At 47.4% G+C, this 25,531-nt stretch overlaps 1 protein-coding gene across 4 annotated transcripts; it reads left to right on the top strand.

Moving 5' to 3' along the window:
* The first annotated feature begins 3,916 nt into the window (after positions 1-3,916).
* On the top strand, positions 3,917-25,348 carry UBA1 (ubiquitin like modifier activating enzyme 1). 4 transcript variants are annotated; one of them, XM_077145708.1, is made up of 26 exons: positions 3,917-4,063; positions 11,902-12,018; positions 12,159-12,217; positions 12,320-12,488; positions 12,584-12,718; positions 13,729-13,835; positions 14,089-14,179; positions 14,292-14,424; positions 14,968-15,065; positions 15,162-15,308; positions 15,450-15,626; positions 15,752-15,856; positions 15,943-16,023; positions 16,358-16,513; positions 18,222-18,387; positions 18,530-18,726; positions 19,863-19,927; positions 20,167-20,362; positions 21,023-21,097; positions 21,228-21,417; positions 22,823-22,911; positions 23,195-23,287; positions 23,410-23,601; positions 24,559-24,660; positions 24,772-24,872; positions 25,048-25,348. In XM_077145708.1, exons 2-26 carry the CDS (start codon positions 11,902-11,904, stop codon positions 25,181-25,183), a joined length of 3,177 nt encoding a protein of 1,058 aa, XP_077001823.1. In that variant the 5' UTR covers positions 3,917-4,063; the 3' UTR covers positions 25,184-25,348. The 4 variants fall into 4 exon arrangements, with proteins under 4 accessions (XP_077001823.1, XP_077001821.1, XP_077001820.1 ...); XM_077145706.1 differs by lacking the exon at positions 3,917-4,063 and adding an exon at positions 5,025-5,111; XM_077145705.1 differs by lacking the exon at positions 3,917-4,063 and adding an exon at positions 6,967-7,193.
* Positions 25,349-25,531: the final 183 nt, after the last annotated feature.

Raw genomic sequence — 25,531 nt, 5'->3', positions numbered from 1 at the left:
GTGTCTGCCAATCCCAGGTCCTAGGAATGCTCCCATGGGGCACTGGCATCTTCCCCAATCCCCTCCAGTCCAAATCTTGAGCGATTATTACCATGGTGTCCCCCTCCCCAGTCACTGCCAGCTAATCATCCACCTGCAGTTCCCAGTCATGTACGGTGGAATCTGAAGCTGGGCTTCCCCCTCTGGGCCAGGGAGGACTGCACTGTGAAATGGGACCAGGGACCCACCACCACGCACTTCCCCCCTCTCCCCACAGAAACACATGGTGGTGAGTTGAGAGGAGGGTGGAAGGAAAATGGTGTAGGAAGATCATTTGGCACTAAGCCTCTCCCCCCACTTAATATGCATTGTGCCACCATTCCCAACCATTTGTGTGCGATGAGTAGTGAGAAGAGGCCCCTAGAGGAGGCAATGGTGCTGGTTTGGGCAGAGGGGGTGGGTGTTGCTCAGTGAGAAATGGTGGGAGAAAGGAGAGGAAGGGGAAAGTAAGCAGAAAGGAGGAGGTGTGAATGAGGAGAGGAAATAGGACTAGAAAGAGGCCACCTCAGTCTCAGGATAGGTGTACCTTTTGGTGAAGATGCAGTATTCCCTCTTCCTACCCCCAGAGCACAGCACCTGCAATCCTACAGCAGAAAACCCTCATACATTGAACTATCATACATGTCTGGGGGTAGTGTAAAATGGTTCAGTCACTCTGGAAAACTGGCAATTTTGTATAAAATTAAACACACACTTGCCCTATGACCCAGCATTCCACTCTTATTTACCCAAAATAAATGAAAACGCATGCCTACAAAAAGACTTGTACCTTATGTTTATTGCAGCTATATTCATAATAGCCAAAAACTGGGAACAACTGAAACATCTAACAACAGGAGAATGAATAAATTACAGTATATTCATTCAATGGAATATAGTTCACCGATAAAAGGGAACAAAATACTGATACAAATATTAACATGGATGAATCTCACAGGCAACGTTGAGTGAAAGAGTGAAACACGAACAGTACATACCGTATGATTCCATTTATGTAAAGTTCTAAATTAGGCAGAACAAATTTATGGTGATAGAGCAGTGGCAGGGGTAGGGAGGATGTTATTCACTGGGTAAATGGTCATGGGTGGTCTCCGCAGCTTGTGCCTAGCAATAGGAATGTTTCAGGCTATGTGAAAGAGATCCTTCCTCATCTCTAACGCTCACTGCTGGCCAATCAGCCACCTGGAATTCCCAATCATGTGCAGTGGAAACTGAAGCTGGGCTGCCTGTCCTGGGCCAGGGACTGATTTGAAGAGAATAAATGGATTTTGCACCAAACCACAGGAAAGCCCAAAAACTCCATCCCACTCTTAAACCTACAGAGTGCCATTCCACAAATCTATAGATAGGGGGAGGAAGAGCCTGATAGGTTACTTTAAAAAAGAAAATGAAATCCCAGAAACTGTCTCCCTTGTGATACTCGATGCTGTAAAAAACAAGATCCAGGTGAAGATCAGCTATATAAATGATTGCCCTGACAGTGGCAGGATACATTTTGATAGTTATTGAGGAAAAGAAAACTGACAAAAGAAATGAGTCATTAACTAGCCTGAGCTCATTAAAACTGAGTAACAGAAGCATCTGTGATGACTGGATTTTGAAAATCAGAGAGGAATGTTACAGCAACTAGTCTGTATTGAAAAAGAGTGTGGCATGAGGATCCATTTCATAGAAGTATGGTTTGCACATACTTGCGCCATTACCTATTTCTGCTCTAGAGGTACAAATAGATTTTCTTTAAAAATTACATATTAGGAAAAGAACGAATGATGTCTTGTGTAATTTTATAAGGCTACTGTAATTTTGATCCCCCAAAGAGATGAGACTATACAAGAGAAAATTTCAAGCAAAAATTAAATATTAGCTAAATGGATCCAATAGTATATTTAGCAAATATATTTTGATCAGTTTTTCCCAGGAATGCAAAATTGGGTCAACATCAGAGAAGCTATGTAGGTAGTTCTGTACATTTACAGACTAAAAGTAAACAAACATAACCTCAACCACAGAAAAACAATTTGATAAAATTCAAGAATCCGTAAATCTGTACTCATAAGTAAATGGAGAAAGGAAAGCTCTTCCTTACAGTAGAATGCCAACTAATAATTCAGAACAAATGATGGAGTTCGAAAATCATTTATGAATGGTAAAACTTGTTAAACTTTACCGAGGAACAGGATATTAACATAATTTTATTAATATCAAGCATGTCTCAACTAACTTCGTATTTATTACAAAGGGAGAATTAGTAATTTTACAGTAGAGAAACCTGGCAAAAATGCTGTCTTAATCAAGGGATCAAAGTTAAAAGGGATCAATGTTAAAATCATGGAATAAGGATGGAATAAAAAGACAGCATCACTTCTGGGATATTTCCATGCAAGATATTAAACCTGAATCTAATCATGAGGAAACATCAGACAAATTCAAACCAAAGAACATTCTACAAAATAACTGACTTGTAATCTTCAAAGGTGTAAAGGTCATTAAGGTCAAGGAAAGACTGAAGAACTGTTCCAGACTAAAGGAAACTAAAGCAACATGACATTCGAATGTTCAAATCTCGCCTGCCAGGGCTACACCATTTAAAATTCCATTCCCTCCCCTATCACACTCCCTATGCCTCTTCCTTGGTTACTTTTCTCTCTACTACTTCTCCACTTGTAACATACTAGATACATTTTACTTGCTTTTCTGTATTATGTATCTCTTCCACTAGCAGGAAAGCTCCAAGAGGGAAGGAATATTTGTTTGCTTTATTCAAGGCCTAGAACATGGTTTGGCACATACCAGATCTTGGAAACACATACCACAACTGTTTGAATCACTCTCATCCTCAAAACTTCATTTTAAAAAGGCTAATATATAAAGAAGTTTTAAAGGAGAAAAAGCCATAGAAAGTACAACCAAATAGAAAATAAGCAAAGGACACGAATAGAAAGTTCCCAGAAAAAAACAAAAGCAAAAAATCCTTAAACCTATAAAAGATGTCCTAGCTTACTAATAATAAGAGAAATGCAAATAAAAATGAAACCGGATTGGCAAAAATCCAAAGGCTTGGCAATACACTGTGGGTGAGGCTGTGAACAAACAGGACTTCTCATTCATGCATTGCTGAAGCAATGCAAAATGGCACGGCCCCCCTCTCACCCTATGCCTCCTTCTCCTTTTCTTGCTTTTCTATCTCCATAGCATTTAGCAGTTAATGATACGTTTACTTATATAATATTTATTCATGTGAATACATAAAATACATAATATACTGTATTTACTATAAGACATTTATTATATGCAAAAAGATGTAAATCTTTTTCCTTATAGCTACTAGCTCTCATATAAAATATGTAGTATTTATATGTATGTCATATACAATGTATATCATATAATTACGTTTATTATGATACATATTTATATGTGAAACTAGAACTTTTACTTACTTATTAAGTTTATGATCTGTCTTTCTCCCTAGAGTATCAGCTCCATGAAGCCAAGGGAGACTCCCCAGCACCTGGACCACAATTTGAGCTTCATAAATGTCAAATGAATGAATCCTTTGGCTACCTGAGCCTTAGTCTTCCCATCTATAGGACAGGTGAGTCTATCGGTCTGGAGGCACCCCCATGTTCCGCTCCTTTCCCCCTTCTCCCCTAGCGCAGTGCCGGGAATCTCACCTCCCTAGCTTATATTTTCTCATAAACTGGGCGCTCTTGCCCACCACGTGCAACAGACACTGGCCAGATGGGACTACCACGTCCAGTGTGCCCCGCGCCGTCCGGGAAGGACCAAAATCTGTAGGGGTGTCTAGATCTGACAGGGGTGCCGATGGCGCGGGAGCACGGACGAACACCCCTCCTTCCAAGAGTCTGTGGTACGGCCCAGAGTGGGGGCCCTCCAAGGCCCCGCGCTTCCGAGCTCCGCGCAAACTCTCACTCCTATTGCGAGACGGAGGTGGTTTGCTCTTCCGTTGCCCCGTGGCTTCGGCTCATCTCCAGCAGGAAGGCGAGGCCTCCGCTCGGCGCAGGGGGTGAGCTGGAGCATGGTGACCCTAATCCCCTGGACAGCATTTGGGGGAGGGAGCTCAACTTCGGGGATACACTAGTGAGCACATTTGGAGGCTCCATACCCGGGGTGGGTGGCATTTAGCGGTGTCTGTTTTGGCAGGGACTCTTGGGAGGTGGTGTTTGGGGACTCCGGATGGGATTTGGGAATCTTTTTGGGAGCCCCCCTAGGAGGCAGGGTTTTGAGGGGTGTTTGGGAGAACTACGGGGCCCATGTTTGAGTACGCTGTCCATGGGGCAGGATTTGGGGTGTTTCCCAAGGGTGGGAGAGGAGGAGTTTAAGGTTCCTGAAGTCAAGGCGGGATTTTAGGAGGGTTGGTTTTAGGGTTCTCGTGACAGTGCTTGGGAACGTTCAGGACCGAGCTGGCATTAGGGAGGATCTGTGGCCTCTGTGATCCTGGTTTCATGATGGGGACCTCCCACACTTGGGGATCCAGGATAGCGAGACTGAACACGTCGGAGCCCACACGTTTTGGGGGAGAGGAGCCCCAGCCCAGGCTGGGGAAGAGCTGCAGGAGCCCAATCCACTAATCTCTTCCTGAGAGGACTTGGTGCCACCAGGCCTCCATTGGCCGCGGCTTTATTCATTATTCATGAGGAGGTGGGGCCGTGGGGAAAGCAGATTTTTGCCTCTTTCGCACCTGGTCTGGGAAAGCGTCGGGTTGTGAATTATTCATAAGGGGGCGGTTCAGCGTGCTGCAGGGGCGTTCTGAAATCAGCCACGCCAAACTAGAGCTCATTGATTATTCATGCAGGTGAGTAGAGCCCTGAGTCTTCTGTGACCTTTCTAGGGACGTTGGTCATAATTCGCGAGGGGCGTGGCCTTTGTGGCTTCATTTACGTGATCAGGGTTAGATTCTCGTATAGGTTCCAAAGGGGCGGGGTTTCGCGCATTGTTCGTAATACCTCACAGCCCAGTATTCCAGGTTATCAACAAAGGCTCTGCATTCCAATCCTATCGCTTTTGCCAGTTGTGTGGTCTTTGGCAAATCTTTCTGTGGGCCTGAAAAATAGGTATGAGGATAATGATAAGATCAACACCCACTCATTTATCACTTCGTTAGCCCATTTAATCTTCACAACAATTCTAGGAAGTAGGTTATTATTATCCCCTTTATAGACGAGGAAACTGGGACACAGCCATATAGCGAGGCTAAATAATTTGTGTAAGGTTACACAGCCAGTGAGTAACCAAGCCAGGATTCAAACCCACTCACTCTAGTTCCAGAGTCAGCATCTTAACCAAATTCCACTCACTCTAGTTCCAGAGTCAGCATCTTAACCAAATTCCATGATTTACACCTCCCCCAGTGTAATAGTGTTGCTACTAATGTTAGTCAAATCGCACTTACTATACTATGTGCCAGGCACTATTCTAAGTGCCTTATACATATTTATTCATTTAAACACCATCACAAGGTAGACTACTATTCCCATTTTACTGATAGGGAAATCAAGGCGGAGGGAGGTGCAGTGTCTGGCGCCAAGTCACACAGCTAGAGTAATCAGTAGACAGAAATGATTTTTGTGAGGATTTGAGACTTCTATAAGGAGATCACCTTTGAGCTGAGACCTGAAGGACAAGAAGGAACTTGTTTCCTCCTCTATATAACAGAGCTCATAAAAGCACCAACTTGCTAGGGTTTTCCTGAGGATATCGGTGTCATGGTGCATATATAAGGGTACACGACAGGAGTAATCAGTTAATGTGATTTATTATTGTTATTCAGCAGAAATGTATTGGGTGCTTATTATGTGCCTGGAGCTTTGGTATACAGTGTGTCTCTGGTGACCTAGTAGTCTGTCCTACCTAGTTCGTGGACTGTGGTGGCCATAGCATTCTGTTTTCCAGTGTTTTTCTGGGAGCGCACTTCAAAACAATATATAATATTTTAAACATTTAACATTTAGTGCGTTGTGCTGGCGCTGTTCTAAGCTCATTCTGATCTTCATAATAACTCATTTCACTCTTTTGAGATGGGTGGGTTCTATTACTATCCCCATTTCACAGTTGTGGAAACTGAGGCACTTGCCAAAGGCAAGTTTGGTTGAACCAAAACAGATCAGGTTGATGAGCAGTTTGTTGAGGGTGGGGAAGGGAGGCTTCACTCTCCCTTGGTTTTCTCTGTGGCTGGGCAGTATTATTCATGAACAGGGAGGCGTGGCCACGTTGCCTTGGCAACTAGGCTGCAAAACCATAATCCCTCCCTGCTGGGCGGGTCTGTTTTGAGTGTCTGTCCATCCAGCTTTATGCATAATTCATGATAGCTAGGTGGGACCTTTCTGATCTCTCTTGGTTTCCACGTTGAGCTGCAACAGCAGCGTCATTCATTATTCATGGCCTGAAGGAATGTGTTTTCCCTGCAGTAGCCCTATTTCCCTGCTTACAGGGTATTAGATGCAGCAGTAGGCGGGCCTGTCCCTTTTGTTCCAGCCCACCAGGCCTCATGGGTTATTCATGATAAGGATAAGAGAAGTGGTCTCGTTGGCTTCCCGGCCGCTGCAAAATCATTCATTATTCATCAACAGTAGGGTGTGGCTTCCATGTTCTAACATCTGCTTTCTGGTTGCAGAATGTTAGTCAATCAACCACCCGATCATGCATAATTCATGATCAGGAAGCATGGTCCTGATGTCCTTTCTTGGTTACTAAGGCAACCTGGCTGCAGCAACTAATTCATTATTCATGTAACCTGGGGCAAGGCCTCTTTGTAGCTTTACCTGTTTTCCCAGTTAGTGCCCTATCAACCACCAGGTGGAGCTATTTACCTCCCAACCGTACGAGTCATACAAGGGTTGAAGACCTCATTCATGATTCATAAGTGGGCGCGGCCCGCTTGCATCCGGGTTTCTGGGGGTGGGGCCCAAGGTTTTGTTCCGGCCTCGGGCTCGGCAGCCGCCATCTTGTGTCGGCTGCTGAGGTGAAGGAGGCGGCAGGGACTAGCACCACCACAACGGCTCGGGAAGGAGAAAGCGGAGGCCCAGGCGGCGATTCTAGGCGGCCCAGGCGGCGGGGAGGAGGAGGAGGGCGGTGGCCGGGCTTGGCTTCGGCTCCTTGAGGCGTTGGCGGCGGCGCGACCCGGGGAACCGGCATTGGTAACAAACGACCTTTCTCATCGCCTTCCCCCGAGCAAGGGTTTCGGGATGCATTGGAGGAGCCTGGGCCGGCACTGGGTCGGGCTGATGTCGGAGCGGGTGGTAATGACTTGGTCGCTAAGGGTCGGCTGCGGGGGAACAGATCCTGGGGCGGGGTCAATTCCTGTCCGGGGCCAACCCCCCCATCCCGAGCTTAGAGATCTGACCTTGGGGTCAGACCCCCAGCACCTGCTTTTAGAAAGTCAGGTCCAGCATCTCTAGTCAGAGACCTGACCACCCTGTCCCGTACCTTGCATCTCAGATCAGAACTACCCCCAGTCGCCAATAGACAACCATGCTCAACATTGTTGTTTAAAGCCCCCTGCCAATGCATGCCATTAAAGACCTCCCCACAGAGTCTCCCTTCCACACTCCTAGACCCACAGGATTTGGCTTCACAGCTTTCAAGAGGGGTCCAACCCTGGAGAGAGTCCATCACTTCTCCTGAAAGAGAACCTTCTTCAGCATCTTTCTTCAGATGTACCACCCTCTTCCCTCCTCTTCTCTCCCACCCCATACACTATCTGCCCTCAGTTCCCGAGGAGACAGACCCTGTGCAAGGCCATTGGGCCTGACTTCCTTTTCAGACTCTTTCACATCTCATCAATCTCCCAACCCCACGCTGGCCTTAGCATCTTTCGTCAGCGACCCTCCTGGGGCCGGCACTTTTTTCAGAGACACACACCCACTTAAGCATCTGCTTTTAGAGATTCCTCCAATCCCTGGAATCAGCCCTTAAAGACTTGTTCCTATGTCATCTCTGACACCCCCAGCATTTGTACTCAATGACCCACCTAACCCAACTCCACCCTAGCCCACTGTCTTCTATCAGAAAACTCTCTGGGCCCAACATTGTCCTTCAGACACAACCCCAGTATCTACTTTTAGGAAATGACCCTTTTTCAAGGTCCCAGTATCTTTTTCAGAGACTACCCTTCAGAGGCTTCCGCCTTTCCCACACCCTTAAGTATCTTTCCTCAGCACTTTCTAGGGGACCAGACACCAAGGAAGAACTGTTTGGACATATAATCCTCCATCAGAGGTCTCTCCAGAAAGTGTTTGCCCTCACAGACCCTATTGAGCCCTAGCCACCTCTATCAAAGACTTACCTCCCTAACCCCACCTAAGACTCCATCTCTGCCTTCAAAAGCTGACCAGAATTACAGCTTCTCCTTTCACAGATCATTTAACCTCAGATCAGATCTCAGAATCTGTCTTCAGAGCATTTCAGGGGTCCCAGCTTCTTCAGTCAGAGGCTCTCAGCTTCTGCTTTCAGCCTCATAGGATTCCAAGATCATGGTCAGACATCTTTTTCCCCAACAGGTACAGTGGTCCCTCATAGTAAAGAGCCCCCTTCTCAGCATCTCCTCTCAGAGCCTCCATGGACTCCAACATCATTGGTCAGAGAAACCTAAACCTGTTTCAGGATCCAGCCAATGCTTGCTTGCTGAATTTTCTGGGGCCTAAATGGTCTGGGCTCAACCTCCTCTTTCCACCTCCTCTGAACAAGTCTGGTATCTAGCATGTCCTGTCACAGACCACGAGAGGGCCTTTGTGTCCCATTAGAAATCCCTCTCCAAGGGTCTGCCCTCAGAGATCTCTCCCAACCACATCTTTGGCTTCAGCATTCAGCCTCACAGCCTCCTAGGACTCTAGCATCAGTGTCCGTGATACCCCTCTCCCCCAGCAAGTCCCTACTTTTGGTCAACAATTTCCCTCTCCTACTAGCATCTGCACTCAGAGACTCAGTGTCCCAAGCATCCTCCTGACAGAAAACACTCCCCCACCCCCAGTCATTTTCCTACACCCTTCTTGGGCCTCAGACTACCCCACCCATTCCCTGTGCACCCTCTATGGGGCCCAGCATCTGCCCTCTTACACCTTGCAGTTTCTGAGGGCCTCTGCTATCTCCTGGTGATTTCTAGCCCTTCCCCAAAAGACCCTTTTCCAAAGACGCAGATTTGAATCTTTCCTAACTCTCGGTTCTTTCCCTTTCCCATCTCCCTCGGAGCCTCCATGGGCTCAACTACCCACTGACTTCCCTCTCTCAAGTTTCCCTTTTTTTTTTATTAATTAAAGAAAAAAAAGAAATTAACGCAACATTTAGAAATCATTCCATTCTACATATGCAATCAGTAATTCTTAACATCATCACATAGATGCATGATCATCATTTCTTAGAAGTTTCCCTTTCTTACGTTCCTAGGGACTTCTCAGTTAACCCCTCCCAGGAGGCTTAACAGACCTCAACATCCCTTCTCTGTGTCTTAGCCACTCAATCCTGATAACGTGATCCCGTGCCTTCCTCCTCTCAAACCTATTCCAAGGCTCTTCCCTCAAATCCTCTTCTCTGATCTGGGGGTAAAGTGTGCTTGTGCTTTAAAGTCATCTGTTTCACGATCTCAGGCAAATTTCAAAGCTGTGAGCCCAGTTCAGCTTTGCTATACAGTTTGTGGTATTAGTGTTCTAGTAGGGGCCTGAGGAAATGTTTGCAGGAGATAGGATATGGATTTTTGTGTGTAGGGGGTGGGGAGATAGTAGTGGTAGCTAAGGAGTCTTTAGCTCCTGTCTGGGATTTCTGCCCCGGACCCCTTCTGCCTGTTTGAAACAGGGAGGTTTCAATCGAAGTCCACTTTTTGAAAACTTGCTTAGACCCTTGCCTCCAGCATTAGGGGCCCATAGGGGAAAGCGGATATTAGCGATATCTCTAGCCCTGGATTGTCTTTCATTTAGGGAGTGGGGAGATGTGTATCTTAAACAAACAAACCAATGATAAGGCAAGGAGATAACTGAGAAAATAGAGGCCAGTGCAGGTGCTCAGGGAGGACACATACCATATCACTGAGCTCTGACCACAGACCTTGGCTTCTTTAACCTTCCCAGCAGCCTCTTGAGGATGATTCTGTTTGCTTCTGCTTTTGGAGAAAATGGGGCTCAGAGAAAATGAGGTCCCTGGCCCATGTCAGAGAGTCAGTAAATGGAAAATAGGATTTGCCTTTGTCTCCCTACCAACTCACCAAGCCTCTTCCCATACAGGTTGGTTCTTAGCATTCCCAGCAATTCTGCAGGCTGACTCAGGGACCCTATCTAGCCTCCTGCCTCCCCTCCCCTTACCTCCTATCCCTTATCCCTGTGGGCCGGGCCCTGAGTTTATTTATCTAGGAGGCATTTGGCAAGCAGTCTCCCACCAACTGTATGACTATAGGCAAGTGATTGGAGCTCACTGAGCCTCTGTTTTCTTATCTATAATATGGGCATAATGGTACCTGTTTCATGGGGGTAGTTAGGATTAGAGAAAGTCCTTTCTCCTGTTATCAGCAGGCAGTAAACTCTTGGGAGATGAGCAGAAGTTTAAAGGATCATTTCAGGTTGGGAAAGAAATGATTCTGGATCTTGTCATTCCCATGATTTGGATCCAGAAACCCTCCATCACTACATGTCACTTCTATAGAAAGGTGTATTGTTCTGTGTCTGGGGCTGAGTGTGTGACCCTTGGCAGGCAAGTTAATTGACCTCTGTGAGCTAAGGTTTTCTTAGTTGTCTAACAAGGACACCAAACCCTTTTGCAGGGTCAGGGCTATTGAGGGGATGAAACATGATGACACTGTACTGGGAGGCAGCTTGGGCTTCAGGGTCAGTAGACCCTGGTCTGGTCCCAGCTTGGCCACCTTATGGAAACCTCAGTCAAGTCACTCAACATCCCTGAACAAAGTTTTTCCTCCAGCGTGAGATGGAAGATGTTATCAGTAGTAGCTCAAACCGCCTGGGGATGCCCCAAGGACAAATGGAAACAAGGTTCATGAAGTGCTTAGTGTGGCATCTGGAACTAGGAGGACTCCTAACAAACCTTCATTTATCATCTATTAATCTGTTTAAGGGCCTCCACATACAGAGGAGGCTTGGGAAATGTGTTTCCTCTTTCCCTGGGACCTCTTTTATTGGCCTGGGCTGATTTTCTCCTCCCAAAGCTTTGGAAATAGGCTTTGTAAAATTCTGGTTCTCCTTCCTGTACTCTTTGGGGACTGGGTTCTTGATATGGTATTTCCTGTCATCATCCCACCCTGATGGATATCCAAGCCTTTGTATCCCTTCCATACCCTCTCCTCCTCATCCTTCTCCCCAGCATTGAGGGAGAGGAGAATAGCTATTTGTTGCTTACCTATTCTGGCCAGGCTCTATGCCCTGTGTTATTTCTTATCATTTCAACCACCCCATGGGGTAGGTAAGTAATATCATCACCCTTATTTTACAGATGAGGAAACTGACCTTAGGGGTTAAATGACATCTGACAAGGAATGACAGGGTAAAGATTTGAACCCAAGTCTGTCCTGAAACTACACCCCTTCTCTAACCTCCCCACAAGTACATTATTGTCACTGATTTTGCTTCCCAGGATTGAAGTTTCTGCCTCATTATGCTGGTCTGGGGAGAAACAAATGACCTAGTGGTCAGCAGCATGGATTTGCGAGCCAGACTCCCTGGGTTCAGATCTTAGCTCTGATCACTGTGTGACTCTGGGCAAGTTACCTCACCTCTCTGTGCCTGTCTCCTCTTCTGTAAAATGGGATACTAGTACTACAGTCCTCCCCTCCCCCAGAATCACCACTTAACAAACAGAAAAACTTACCCACATACATCAACTCACCTCTGACCTTCCTCTTCCCTTCAGATGTCCAGCTCGCCGCTGTCCAAGAAACGTCGCGTGTCCGGGCCTGATCCAAAGCCAGGTTCTAACTGCTCTCCTGCTCACTCTGTGCTCTCTGAAGTATCCTCTGTACCAACCAACGTAAGTGTCTTCTCCTTGCAGACTGGCAGGCAGGGTAATGGGGGTGGTGGGTGGGTAAGTTTTATACCACTGTCCATCTGCCCAACCAAGCCTTATTCTTCTTTATCTCCCCTGAACCTGTTCTTCCCCTCTATCCCTAGGGAATGGCGAAGAACGGCAGTGAAGCAGACATAGATGAGGGTCTTTACTCCCGGCAGTTGTAAGTGGAGCCAAGACTAGGCTGATAGGTGGGAGGAGGCCCTGAGAGAATAGGGTCAAGTAGGCCAGGCCCTGACCCCTGGAGTTCCCCCTAACCTTGCAGGTATGTGCTGGGCCATGAGGCAATGAAGCGGCTCCAGACATCCAGTGTACTGGTATCAGGCCTGCGGGGTCTGGGAGTGGAGATTGCCAAGAACATCATCCTTGGGGGTGTCAAAGCTGTCACCCTACATGACCAGGGCACTGCACAGTGGGCTGACCTATCCTCCCAGGTACCTCTTCCCAGTCCCCTTCTTCCCTGCTGAGGCACCGACCCCCCTGGGCTCCACAGCCATTTCATTTCTTCCCCTATTGCATCCTCTTGTAGTTCTACCTGCGGGAGGAGGACATCGGTAAAAACCGGGCTGAGGTATCACAGCCCCGCCTCGCTGAACTCAACAGCTATGTGCCTGTCAGTGCTTACACTGGGCCCCTTGTTGAGGACTTCCTTAGTGGCTTCCAGGTACCTTGGGGCACCACCCATCCTCTTGCCTAAGTCTCTCAGACTGTCTGATTTTTTCATTTGTTTTTTCATTCACTCTGTTCAGTGGATTGGCCCTGTGTGCTAGGTTTTGTACTTGAGCAGGGGGTGGAGTGGGGGAGGCTAGAGGATATAAGCAAGATTTAGACCCTGGACCTACCCTTGGGGGACTTATCACTTTTTCTGGGGGGAAGATGTGTACAGACAAATGGTACAGCATAATGGTTTTGAACAGAGACTCTGGAGCTAAACTGCCTAAGTGCTAGTCTAGTTCTACTAATTGTATGACCTTGAGCAAGTTAGTTAACCTGTGCCTTAGTTATTCCTGTCTGTAGACAAAATGATAACAATACTTGCCTTATAGGGTTTTTGTGAAGGTTAAGTTCTTAGAATAGCCACTGACACATGATAAGGACCATATGGGTGTTTGTTAAGTAAAAAACAAATCTGGGTCAGAAAGAGGAGCTGTAGGAGCTGCCTGGGTGTCTCAGATCCAGGGCACTGCAGCTGAGTCCTGATATAAGAGTAGAAGCTCACCTAGGTGGTTAAAGGTAGACTCAGGCAGAGAGCAACATCCCAGAGATTATGGCTGAGTAGGAGTTGTCTTGAGAATTGGGAGCAACAGGTAGGTGTGTTAGGAATGAGCTCAGACTTTGGCTGGGAACAGAGTTTTACTCATTTTGGGTCTCTCAGGGCATGGCAAGGTTTTAGGTAGGCAGCAGTGGGTGTTTGTCAGATAAATGAGTCAGCTAGTTTCCAGACTGTGTCCTCCAAGGTACTCCTTTATCTTTCTGCAGTGATCTAGGGATTCATATTTCTCTTGTCTGATAGATACATAGTAGGTACTTTGTAAACGTTTGTGAAAGAAGCCTGTCAGCAAAGCCTGGGCAGTTCTGCCTTGACTCCCTGAACCCTCTCCATGAGCACCTCTTATTCTCTCTCCCCTTTGCCCCAATGCTGGCCCTGTGGCCTAAACCTCTTCCTCTCCACAGGTGGTAGTCCTCACCAACACCCCCTTGGAGGACCAGCTGCGGGTGGGTGAGTTCTGTCACAGCCGTGGCATCAAGCTGGTAGTTGCAGACACAAGGGGCCTATTTGGGTGAGTGCCTGCCCCTTCCCCATCTTTCCCAAACCAGACCTAGGCCAAGACCCCCAGACTCCTACTGCCCTCATCCTGCCCTCAGCTACCTGGATTTTGTATTCTGTGTGTCCCCTCTCCCTATAGTAGCACCATCTAATTACCAGCAGCGATTGCCTGAGTTTGCTCAAGTATTTATTGCATCTTGAGGGTCACATGGGGTCACACCATGTGCATAAGACTCGGGCATCAGTCCTGTTGCCTTCCTCTATAGGCAGCTCTTCTGTGACTTTGGAGAGGAAATGATCCTCACAGATTCCAATGGGGAGCAGCCACTCAGTGCTATGGTTTCTATGGTTACCAAGGTGAGGAGACTAGCCCCAGGGGTCCTGGCAGGCAGATAGACGGCAATAGTCCTTCCTGTCTGCTCCTGGTACCCTGATTCTGTCTCTGAGGCTCACTCCTCCTTTTAACTAGGACAGCCCCGGTGTGGTTACCTGCCTGGATGAGGCCCGACATGGGTTTGAGAGTGGCGACTTTGTCTCCTTTTCAGAAGTGCAGGGCATGATCGAACTCAATGGAAATCAGCCCATAGAAATCAAAGTTTTGGGTAAGCTAGTCACAGGGGAATCAAGGGAGATATCCCTGAACTTTGGTCAGAGGGTTGAAGAGAGGTGTGGTGCCCTTAGGCTGAGAGCAAGGGGAGACACATTGTGAGAGTTTTGATGAGCCAGAAATCAAGTCCTCTAGGGTCCAGTCAGAATTGGTGGACATGGGGAGAGAATCTGTCTTGTATTTGAGCTGTTCCTATGAGAATGGGTCCCTAGTATCTTACATGAGGGAGAGAAGGTCTCTGGTATTTGAATAGAGCAGATCAGAGGATCCACTGGTATATGAGCTGGTTTGGACAAGTTACAGAAGACGTCTTCCAGTGTAAACTTATGGCCAGGACACAGGGTCTCATGGGGTCTGAGCTGGGTCTAGGGCAAAAAGGGAAATGGTTTCTGATGTTCAAGTGAAGCCTAGGGCAGACAGGAGATGCCTTTTTATGTCTGAGCTAGGTTACGTATTGGTTTATTATCCTGAGGGGGTTGTGGGTCAAGCGGGGAGGAGTGGAGGGTCAACTCACTGAGAGCTTCTGCATCTGCCCTAGGTCCCTACACCTTTAGCATCTGTGACACCTCCACATTCTCCGACTATGTCCGTGGAGGTATTGTCAGTCAGGTCAAAGTACCTAAGAAGATTAGCTTTGTGAGTATAGAGGTTGGGGAGTGGGCTTTGGGGTATGGTTCTAGTTATTTCCAGGTTCTTTTGTCTCCTCTGGTCCTGATATCCTGTCCCCCACAGAAATCCTTGCTGACTTCACTGGCAGAGCCTGACTTTGTGATAACGGACTTTGCCAAGTATTCACGTCCTGCCCAGCTACATATTGGCTTCCAGGCCCTGCACCAGTTCTGCACTCAGCATGGCCGCACACCTCGGCCCCGCAATGAGGTAGGTGGGCGGGCAAGCCAGTCAGGGCAAATGTCTTTGGCACTGAAGCCCCACCTTTCCTCTCTGCCTATCCATCTTCCCTCCCTGTCCCTCCCCCCATGGTAGCCTGACAGGTCCTCTTGGTTCCTTCTGCCTGACCAGGAGGATGCAACAGAACTAGTGGCCCTAGCACAGGCTGTGAATGCTCGAGCCCTGCCTATGGTTCAGCAAGATAACCTAGACGAGGACCTCATCCGGAAGCTGGCATATGTGGCTGCTGGGGATCTTGCACCAATGAATGCCTTCATTGGGGGTTTGGCTGCCCAGGAGGTCATGAAGGTCAGCATGGGTGGGGAAGGGCAGGATTGGGGTTGAGCCTGCAAATAGAGTCTAGGTCCGGGCACATTCCTGTTGCGATTGCTTCTGTTAAGCCCCGATTAACCACTGATCATCTCCCCTTCTAGGCCTGCTCTGGGAAGTTTATGCCCATCATGCAGTGGTTGTACTTTGATGCCCTTGAGTGTCTCCCTGAGGACAAAGAAGTTCTCACAGAGGACAGGTGCCTCCCGGTATGTGAGTGGGACCCATGGGGAAGACATCATGGGGCTCATCTCTAGAGAGGTCCCTCTGATCCTTCTCCCTTCTCATTCCTCAGTGCCGGAACCGTTATGATGGGCAGGTGGCTGTATTTGGCTCAGACTTACAAGAGAAGCTGGGCAAACAGAGGTACTTCCTGGTGAGTAATTCCATTAGAAACTAGCAATCTTCACCTACCCTGGCCTCTGGCCACCTCTTCTTGGTTCTCTTTCTGCCTTCTTCTATTGGTTCTTGTGTCTTTGTCTCAACCCTTTTGGAATTTTCTTTATCATGAGAGGAAGCCTGATGCATCCCTGTTTGTCCACTCTGGTGCCTCTGGGCACCCTCCGATGACTGTGGGTTATTTCTTATGGCCCTAGGACTTGAAGATGAGGCTATAGATCCTCTTCCTCTCTCCTGATGGGATAATAGGTGGCTTCGTGCTAACCTGAGTCACTGACCGGTCTCTGTCTCTCTCTTTGGCCACCTCCCAGGTGGGTGCAGGAGCCATTGGCTGTGAGCTGCTCAAGAACTTCGCCATGATTGGGCTGGGCTGTGGGGAGGGTGGGGAAGTCGTCATCACAGACATGGACACCATTGAGAAGTCCAATCTGAACCGACAATTTCTGTTCCGGCCCTGGGATGTCACGGTGAGTGGGGGTGAGGCTTTCCTCTCATTTTCCTCCTGTCTTGTCTTGTTCCCATTCTTTTTAGCAGAGACCTTCCCACCTCTATCTTTACTTCAGCTCTTTTTTCCCTCAGTTTCTCTTTGTCATTCATTCAACAGACATTTATAGGGCACCATTCCATCTAATCTACCATTTTTCGTTTCCTTTTTTTTTTCTCTGATTTCTGATTATTGCTGACTGGGACGGTGTGTTGGGGATTCCCAAGACCACCCCCAAGCTTGATGATTTACTAAGAAAACTCACAGAACTAAGCATATAGTTGTATTTGTGTACAGCTATGATTTTTTTACAGTGAAAGGATACAGAGCAAAATCAGCAAAGGAAAAAAGCACATGGGGCAATGTCCAGGGGAGAGACCATGGGCAACCTTCCAAGAGTTCTCTCCTTTCCCAGGGGAGTCACGTAGGATATACTTAATTCTCCCAGCAAGGAGCTGTGACAGCATATGTGAAATGTTACCAACCAAGGAAACTCATTAGAGACTCAGTACCCAGGGCTTTTACTTGGGGCTGGTCACATAAGCAGCCTCTGCCTGGTGCGTACCAAAACTCCAGACTCTCAGAAGAAATGTAGCTGTTCAGCATAAGGCATATTATGTGCATAGTTGAGGTGCAGTGAGCCACTCTTACCTGTTAGCGGAGTGGGAACCTTCCTGAAATCCAAGGATGCCAGCCAAGGGCCACCTTGCGATCAGGCCTTGGATAGTAGTTTAGACCCACTATGTTAACTCGTTCTATACAGTTGGAAACTATGTTATACAGGAATCTGTCTGAGATGTGTTCCGTGGGGACAGTTTCATTTTTCCCTGCTCAGGATCTATTCCCCTCTTTTGTTCATTTATTTATTCACCAAATGGTTACTGAGGTAGGTGTTCTAGGTACTTGGGACAAGTAACAAAAAGATTAGTGGGAGAAGATAGATTATAACAATAAATAAAATACAGTAGTAAAGTATGTAGTTAATGCTAGGCTGGGCAGATGGAACAAGAAGAAAACAAGATTAGGGAAGTGGGGAGTGCCAAGGAGGTTGGTTTGCAGTTTAGTGGTTAAGGAAGACTTCATTTCTGCAAAAACGTGAAGGGTGTAAGGGACTAATTATATGTCTGGAGGAAGAGTGTTCTAGCCAGAGATATCAACCCATGCAAAGACTCCAAAGTTTGAATGTGCCTAGTCAGGAGAGTGATAGGAGATGAGGCTGGAGAGGTCAGGGAAGCTAGCTAACTCACTTTGCCTTAAGTGAAGGTGGGAGTTAGGGGAGGGTTATGAGCAAGGGAGGGGTATGTCCTGATTTGGGCTTTGAAAGGATCTTTCTTGTCCTTGTACTAGCATCCTGATTTTGTTTGGGGGAATCTATCTCAACCTTGGGTGCTTTTAACTGAAAGAACGGTAAATATTAGAAATGTAAAAGAACAGATATCTGACCCCATTGTCTCCAGTCTGTGTCTATCCACTGTGACCACATCTGCCCCTACCACATCTGTCACTACCTCTGCCATGTGGAATTGTCACTCCTGCTAAATAAGGGACCCTCCTGAACTCTGAGGGCCGGGTTTTACCCAGCATTAAATAAATCAATCTTCAGAAGGACAGCTCTGTAAAGTGTTGTTGAGTGAACGGACGAAGGACTGAGCTCTCTTCCCACCTCCCTACCCTGGAATTGCCCCCTCCAGAAATTGAAATCTGACACAGCTGCTGCAGCTGTACACCAAATGAATCCACACATTCGGGTGACAAGCCACCAGAACCGCGTGGGCCCTGACACAGAGCGCATCTATGATGATGACTTCTTCCAAAACCTGGATGGCGTGGCCAATGCCCTGGACAACGTGGATGCTCGTGAGTTTATAGGCGGGTGAGGAGGACAGGGCAGGGTGTGTGTGTGTGTGTGTATGTATGTATGTATTGGAGGGTGCCTGTCTTCCTTTCCTATCCTGATAATTCTCTGCCAGCTTTTACACTATGCCCTACCTCCCCACAGGTATGTACATGGACCGCCGCTGTGTATACTACCGTAAGCCACTGCTGGAATCAGGCACACTGGGCACCAAGGGCAATGTGCAGGTGGTGATCCCCTTCCTGACAGAGTCGTACAGCTCCAGCCAGGACCCACCAGAGAAGTCCATCCCCATCTGCACACTGAAGAATTTCCCCAATGCCATTGAGCACACCCTGCAGGTGATTGTGAGGAGAGGGAAGAAGGCAGATAACAAGGCCACCCCTTGGCTACCAGGCCTCTGAATGACAGGCTTGTAGTATTGGACTAAGATGAACCTTTTTTCCAAACCTCCCTTACTTCCCACCCAGCAACCTAAGTTTCTAGGTTGATCCTTTCTTTTTTTTATTTTACTTTATTTTTATTTTTCCAACACATATGAGTATAAAGAATAGTATGGTAAACATTTAGATATCATTCCTCACCTAGCCTTAATAGCTGTTAACATTTTGTTGCATTTTCTTCTTAGAATAGTAAAATTTTTGAGTGTGTGTTTGCTGAAGTATATCACAGGCATCACAGCACTTCACTCCCTAATACTTCACTATGCATTTGCAAAGTGAAGTGTAGGGAATATAGAAATGTATAACATTTCTCAATCTCAGCAGTGTTAACATTTTGGGCTGGGTAATTCTTTGTTGTGGGGAGCTATCCTTTGCATTAGAGGATGTTTGACTGCATCCCTGGCTTATACCCACTAGATGTCAATAACACTCCAGTTATGACCACTGAAATAGACATTGCCAGAGGTCCCTTGAAAGGGGGTAGGCAAAGTCATCCCCAGTTGAAAACTACCAGTATATAACCCAAATACCATTTTCATTCTGGACAAAATTAATGGTAATTCCTTAACTATCTCTTCCAGTTAGTTATTTGTCTGTAATATTCAGTCCATATTCAGGTTTCCCACGTTCTTGCCCAAGATGGGTTTAACTGCTGGTTTGTCAGGATAGTTCTGTATAATACACACACATATACAGAATAGTGCACACATATCATCTAGTGAATTTTTTCAAAATGAACATACCCAGGTTATGGTTAAAAGGATGGTACACAGATCTTAAGAAGAAGTTTTTTCACACATATACACTTGTGTAACCACTACCCAGATCATTGGGTTTTAAATTGACGTGGCAGGGTGTGGGGGTGGGGGCAAGGAAGGGTGGGGAAAAGTGGTTGGGGAAGGGGCTTCCTTCCTTCTTTCTACCAAAGCGTCTGTACCCTTCTGACTTGCTTTATTCACTTATGGTCTTTCTAATGTCTAGGGAAACCCGTTTTATTACCCATCGCTCCATGTATCTGTTTGCTCTGTCTGCAGTGGGCTCGGGATGAGTTTGAAGGCCTTTTCAAGCAGCCAGCAGAAAACGTCAACCAGTACCTCACGTGAGTAACCTATCCTGCCCAGATGCCCTCTCCTTGCTCTGTCTCCTGCCCACCAGCCACAGCATCCTTTCTGCTTTCCTTATGATAGTAAAACCTGGCACCAGGAACAATTTTTGAATGAAATAATGATGCCATTGGGGGTCAGGACTAACTTTCCATTGAAGAAGTGGTGTTGCCCTGAGTCCATTCCTGCAGCTGCTGTGTAATACTGTTCCTTTGCCCCCTTTGATTCTTGTTAGAGACCCCAAGTTTGTTGAGCGGACACTGCGGCTGGCAGGTACCCAACCACTGGAGGTGCTGGAGGCCGTGCAGCGCAGCCTGGTACTGCAGCGGCCACAAACATGGGCTGACTGCGTGACCTGGGCTTGTCATCACTGGCATACCCAATACTCTAACAACATCCGGCAACTGCTGCACAACTTTCCTCCTGAACAGGTAGTATATGCTTGCAGGGTCTGCTTGGCAGAATGCTTTTTCCAGAAACAGAGCCTATTGTCTCAATGTGGCTCACTCATCCCCATTATTAATCCAGCTGTGGTAGGTGCCCCAAGGCATGCGGATCTTAGAAGAATGATTAAGCCTGTGCTTTCTGCACAGACCTGTTTTCCTCCCATCTCTTTTCTTTCAAGCTAGGGATTTCTTTCTTTCAAGCTGGATACCTGTGGTGTGGGATGAGTAATAGCTGACTGCCACTTAGAGCTTTAGAGATTATAGGGGAGAAATTTTGGGGTTTAGAGCACAAGAATCAGTGCAAGTTCAAATTTCAGCTCTCCTTGAGCCTGGGACAAATCACAGATCTTCTCTCTACACCTCAGTTTCCTCTTCTGTAAGTACAGTGCCTGGCAATCCATAAAAGTTAAGTAGCTGCGTAGTACAGATTGAGAGAGCCCAGAAATTGATAGTTTTCCTTGGTTCCATGTGGCATTGGAGCCCCCATATACAGTACCCTACAGTCTGGGTCTTTTATAATTTACTTCAGCCCCCTGCCTGGAATAGTGAGTCAGTGGACATCTGGGGCCAAGGTGAGGAGTCAGGATTTTCAGAGAGGCCTCCATTCTCAGTTCCTATTCCCCTAAAATCTCTCCATCCCTTTAGCTCACAAGCTCAGGAGCTCCGTTCTGGTCTGGGCCCAAACGCTGTCCACATCCACTCACCTTTGACATCAGCAACGTAAGCCTCCTCCCTGAGGTCTCCTGGGGTTAGGTGGAGGGTGGGTGTGTTGGGTTGGTTTGAGACAGACGTGGAGGCTCCCCTTGTAGGGGCTGGTGTGCTCACCTCTCCTTGCCCTACCTTCTCTCAGCCTCTACACCTGGACTATGTGGTGGCTGCTGCCAACCTGTTTGCCCAGACCTATGGGCTGACAGGCTCTCAGGACCGAACCGCTGTGGCCACACTTCTACGGTCTGTGCAGATCCCCGAGTTCACTCCCAAGTCTGGCGTCAAGATCCATGTCTCTGACCAGGAGCTGCAGAGCGCCAATGCCTCTGTTGGTGAGGGTGCTTTGCCCATTAGCAGGGAACCGCCCCTGGTTGTCCCCTGCCCAGCCTCGCCACCATTTCTCTGTCCAACCTGAGACTTCCTTACACCTTCCTTTGAGCTTCACTTCCTCCTCTGAAATGAAGAGGGTTAATTGGGGCAAATTGTCTTACTCATTCCCTCTTTCTCCTTCTCATTCTCTGGCTCTCAGAAAAACTAGCTGTTTCTTTCTTGCTCTGCATGTGTCTTTGCCTTGTTTTTTTTCTCCCTTTCTCTGTTTCTTCTTGATCTGCTTATTGGGGGATGTGATCTCCACTAATGGTCTCTCTCCCTTGATATCTTCCCTACTTTGTCTCCTTCCATGTCTGCCTCCATCTCCCTATCCATATATCTACCCCCATGTCCCCCTCTGTATGCATCTTCATCCTAGTAATGCCTTTCATCTATATTTCCTCATCTCTCTTCCTATCTCCCTCTCCTTAGCTAATTTCCAGCTCCTGCCATCTCCCTTCATCTCTCTCCCCAGCTCATACTGTATATCAGAGGTAAAGGGCCAAAGAAATATTTTTGGCTTTGTGTGCCATATGGTGTCTGCAGTTGAAGTGTAAAAGTAGCCATAGATAATATATAAATGAGTGAATGTGGCTGTTTTCCAGTAATACTTTATTTACAAAAATGGGGAGCAGCCTGAATTTGGCCAGTGGAGCTTTAGTTTCTGACCCCTGATCTGTTTACCTATCCATCTGTATCTCCTTCCATTTATCTCTCCCTCCATAGATAATGCATCTGTAACTCTATAGCGCCCCTTACATTTACCATGTCTCCCCCTATCTCCCCTTTCATGTCCCATCATCCCTCCCAAATATCTATCCTCTCATATTCTTCTCTGGGTATTTCTCTCCATCTTTGCTTCCATATCTCTTTTCATGTCCTCCATGTATTTCCCTTACCTTTTTCTCCATAAATATATCCCCCACTTGTTTCACTCTATAGCCCCATCTTCCCCTTTTTGTATCTTGTCCCATTTCCCCCTTCATATCTCTTCTCTATATCCATGTCTATATTTCCCCTCTATATCTTTATCCATCATTCCCTTCTTTTTCCCCCTGAATCCTCCTCCATGTCTCCCCATCTCCTTCTTCATCATTCTCCCCTGATCTCTCCATTTCTACTTTCTCTGAATGTCTTCATTTCTGTTCCTTAGTGTCTCCAGAAGTCTCTCTTGATATTCCCTTCCTCTTTCTTTTTTCAGGTTTTTACTCTGTTTTCCTGCTCTTTCTCTCCCCCTTGCCCTTCCTCTTTCCCAGGATGTCTTGCCTTTCCCAGTTCTGAACACCTTTTGCCCACGCTGGGCTCCCACTTACCCCTCAGACCCTGACCTAGGATCTAAAGGGCTGATGTATCCCTCCCTTTCTGCAGATGACAGCCGTCTAGAGGAGCTCAAGGCTACGCTGCCCAGCCCAGACAAGCTCCCTGGGTTCAAAATGTACCCCATCGACTTTGAGAAGGTGCTGGGTGGGGGCTCCTGGGCAGGGCAGAGGGTGGGCTGAGCACGAGTGGGCTGCATAGAAAAGTTCTGGAGATTTGGAGCCAACCTCAGGCCTTTGTGGGGATTGGATCATGGGTCTGCTACACAGCCCTGAATGAACAGGTTTCCCAGCCATCATTTAATGATCTGGGAGAGTCCAGCATGTAGTTATAGTAGAGGATACTATGTCCCCAGAAACCAGGAAACTTCTTTCTCCCCTGACACTCTCCCCACTCGTCCTTTCACCCTCCCATTCATAACAGGATGATGACAGCAACTTCCACATGGATTTCATTGTGGCTGCGTCCAACCTCCGGGCAGATAATTATGACATTCCCCCTGCAGACAGGCACAAGGTGAGGGGAAGCTAAATCTGACATTCCATCCTATCCTAGGCTCGAGTTCTCTGCATTGGCCCCTTCTGTCCACTTTGATCCTCTCTAACTATCACCTCTCTTGGTCCCCTCCTCTTTCACAGAGCAAGCTGATTGCAGGCAAGATCATCCCCGCCATTGCCACAACCACAGCAGCTGTGGTTGGCCTTGTGTGTTTGGAGCTGTACAAGGTAGTGCAGGGGCACCGGCAGCTTGATTCCTACAAGAATGGCTTCCTCAACTTGGCCCTACCTTTCTTTGGCTTTTCTGAACCCCTTGCTGCACCTCGTCACCAGGTGGGGGCCTGCATCAGTAGGGTGGGTTTGTGGGTGGTGTGTGTGTGTGTGTGTCTTTGTAGAGCTGACTGTAGTCCTCATAATGGCTTCTTGCCAGGTGAGGGTTCTGTCATTGTGTACCAGCTGCTTTTGTGCACCCATTATTCATTCAACATATTTTTTGAGCACCTAGTATGTGTTAGACACTAGTCTGATTCTTTTTTTTATCCCCTCAGAAAAGATGGGATATTTGAATTGTGCTCTAGGAGATTCTTACTAACTATACCTTAATAATAGCCAGTATTATTGGGGGCTTACTATGTTAAATGCGCTACTTCATTAATTCACTCAAATATTTATTGAACAATTACTGTGTGCCAGGTACTCTCCTAGTTGCTAAGAGTAGATCTGTGAAATAGATACATATAAATAACATGATAAATTATTTTGGAACCAAAAAATTAGGCAGGGCAAGGAGGGCTTGGGAGCACTAGGAGACAGGGGGTGGGTTTGGGATTTTACATGGGGTAGTCAGAGAAGGCCTTGCTGAAAAAATATTTGATCCAGACTTGAGGAGGTAGTGAGGAGACAATCAGTACAGATTACTGGAAGAAGGTCATTTCAGGCAGCAAGGCCAGTCTTTGCAAGGGTCCTGGGTGCATGGCATGTTTGATGAATAATAAGTAAAAGGCCAATGTAGCTAGAGCAGAGTAAACAAGAGGATGACTAGACAGGAGATACAGAAAAGATTAGGATTCCAATGGCATAGGGTTTTGTCAGTCATTATAAGAACTTCAGTGCTTACTCAGGATGAGATGGGAGCCACAGAGGGTTTTGAACAAAAGAAAACTTATCTGACTTAACGTGTCTGCATGAGTGTGTGCAGGGGGTGGGGTTGGGGCAGTGTGTGGAGAGGCTGACTGGGGCTGGACCCTCTAGGGTAGCCCTTGTCCTATTTTTCTGCTCCTTGTCCTGCAGTACTATAATCAAGAGTGGACATTGTGGGATCGCTTTGAGGTTCAGGGGTTGCAGCCTAATGGTGAAGAGATGACCCTCAAACAGTTCCTCGACTACTTTAAGGTAAGGCCCTTTCCTGACTCTCTTCACCCTACCTGGAGAGTAGGATGTGCAGGTACCTTGCTAGGCTGTTCACCGCCATGACAGTGCTGTCTCCACTTCCTCTCTCTCCAGACAGAGCACAAATTGGAGATCACCATGCTGTCCCAGGGTGTATCCATGCTCTATTCCTTCTTCATGCCAGCCGCCAAGCTCAAGGAACGGTTGGATCAGCCGTGAGTTTGCTGCTGGGCCGGCTGGGAGAGGCCAGGGGCAAAGAATGTGTGGGTGGGAAGCCCCAATTTCCTCCACTCATCTTCACTGCTTTTCTCCCTCTTTGGCCTTCACCTACCTGCCCTTCCCCTTTCTCTTGCTTTCTGCCTCCTTGACCCTCTGCTCCCCTGCCCTCAGGATGACAGAGATTGTGAGCCGTGTGTCGAAGCGAAAGCTGGGCCGCCATGTGCGGGCGCTGGTGCTTGAGCTATGCTGCAACGACGAGAGCGGCGAGGATGTGGAGGTCCCCTATGTACGATACACCATCCGCTGACCCTGCCTACTCTTCTAGACTGTCCCTAGTCTACCCCTGTCAGACCCTTCTAACCCGGGGCTAGCTAAGCCTGGTGTTCCCTCACCATCTCCCTCCCAAAACCCTTCTTGCCACTGCTTCCTATCTTGTTTGGAACCTGAACCCTAATAAAAAATTATTAACCTAGGCGTGGCATACCCTGCTGGTCCCAGGGAAGGGGCTTCCTAGAGATGTATAGGTTTGGGTGGTAACCCAAAGGACTCAGCCCTACTCCACCAGCAGTGAGACTTACTCAGAATCCAAGTTTCTTAGGCAGAGAAGATAAGGCAGTTGCCACCTTTTCCTCCTCCACTCCCTGCTTAGGAAAAA

Source organism: Tamandua tetradactyla, chromosome X (assembly GCF_023851605.1).
Source record: "Tamandua tetradactyla isolate mTamTet1 chromosome X, mTamTet1.pri, whole genome shotgun sequence".
In the NCBI taxonomy this organism is placed as follows: Eukaryota; Metazoa; Chordata; class Mammalia; order Pilosa; family Myrmecophagidae; genus Tamandua; species Tamandua tetradactyla.
Note: the sequence above shows the minus strand (reverse complement) of the source record. Positions and strands in the feature narration are given on the sequence as shown.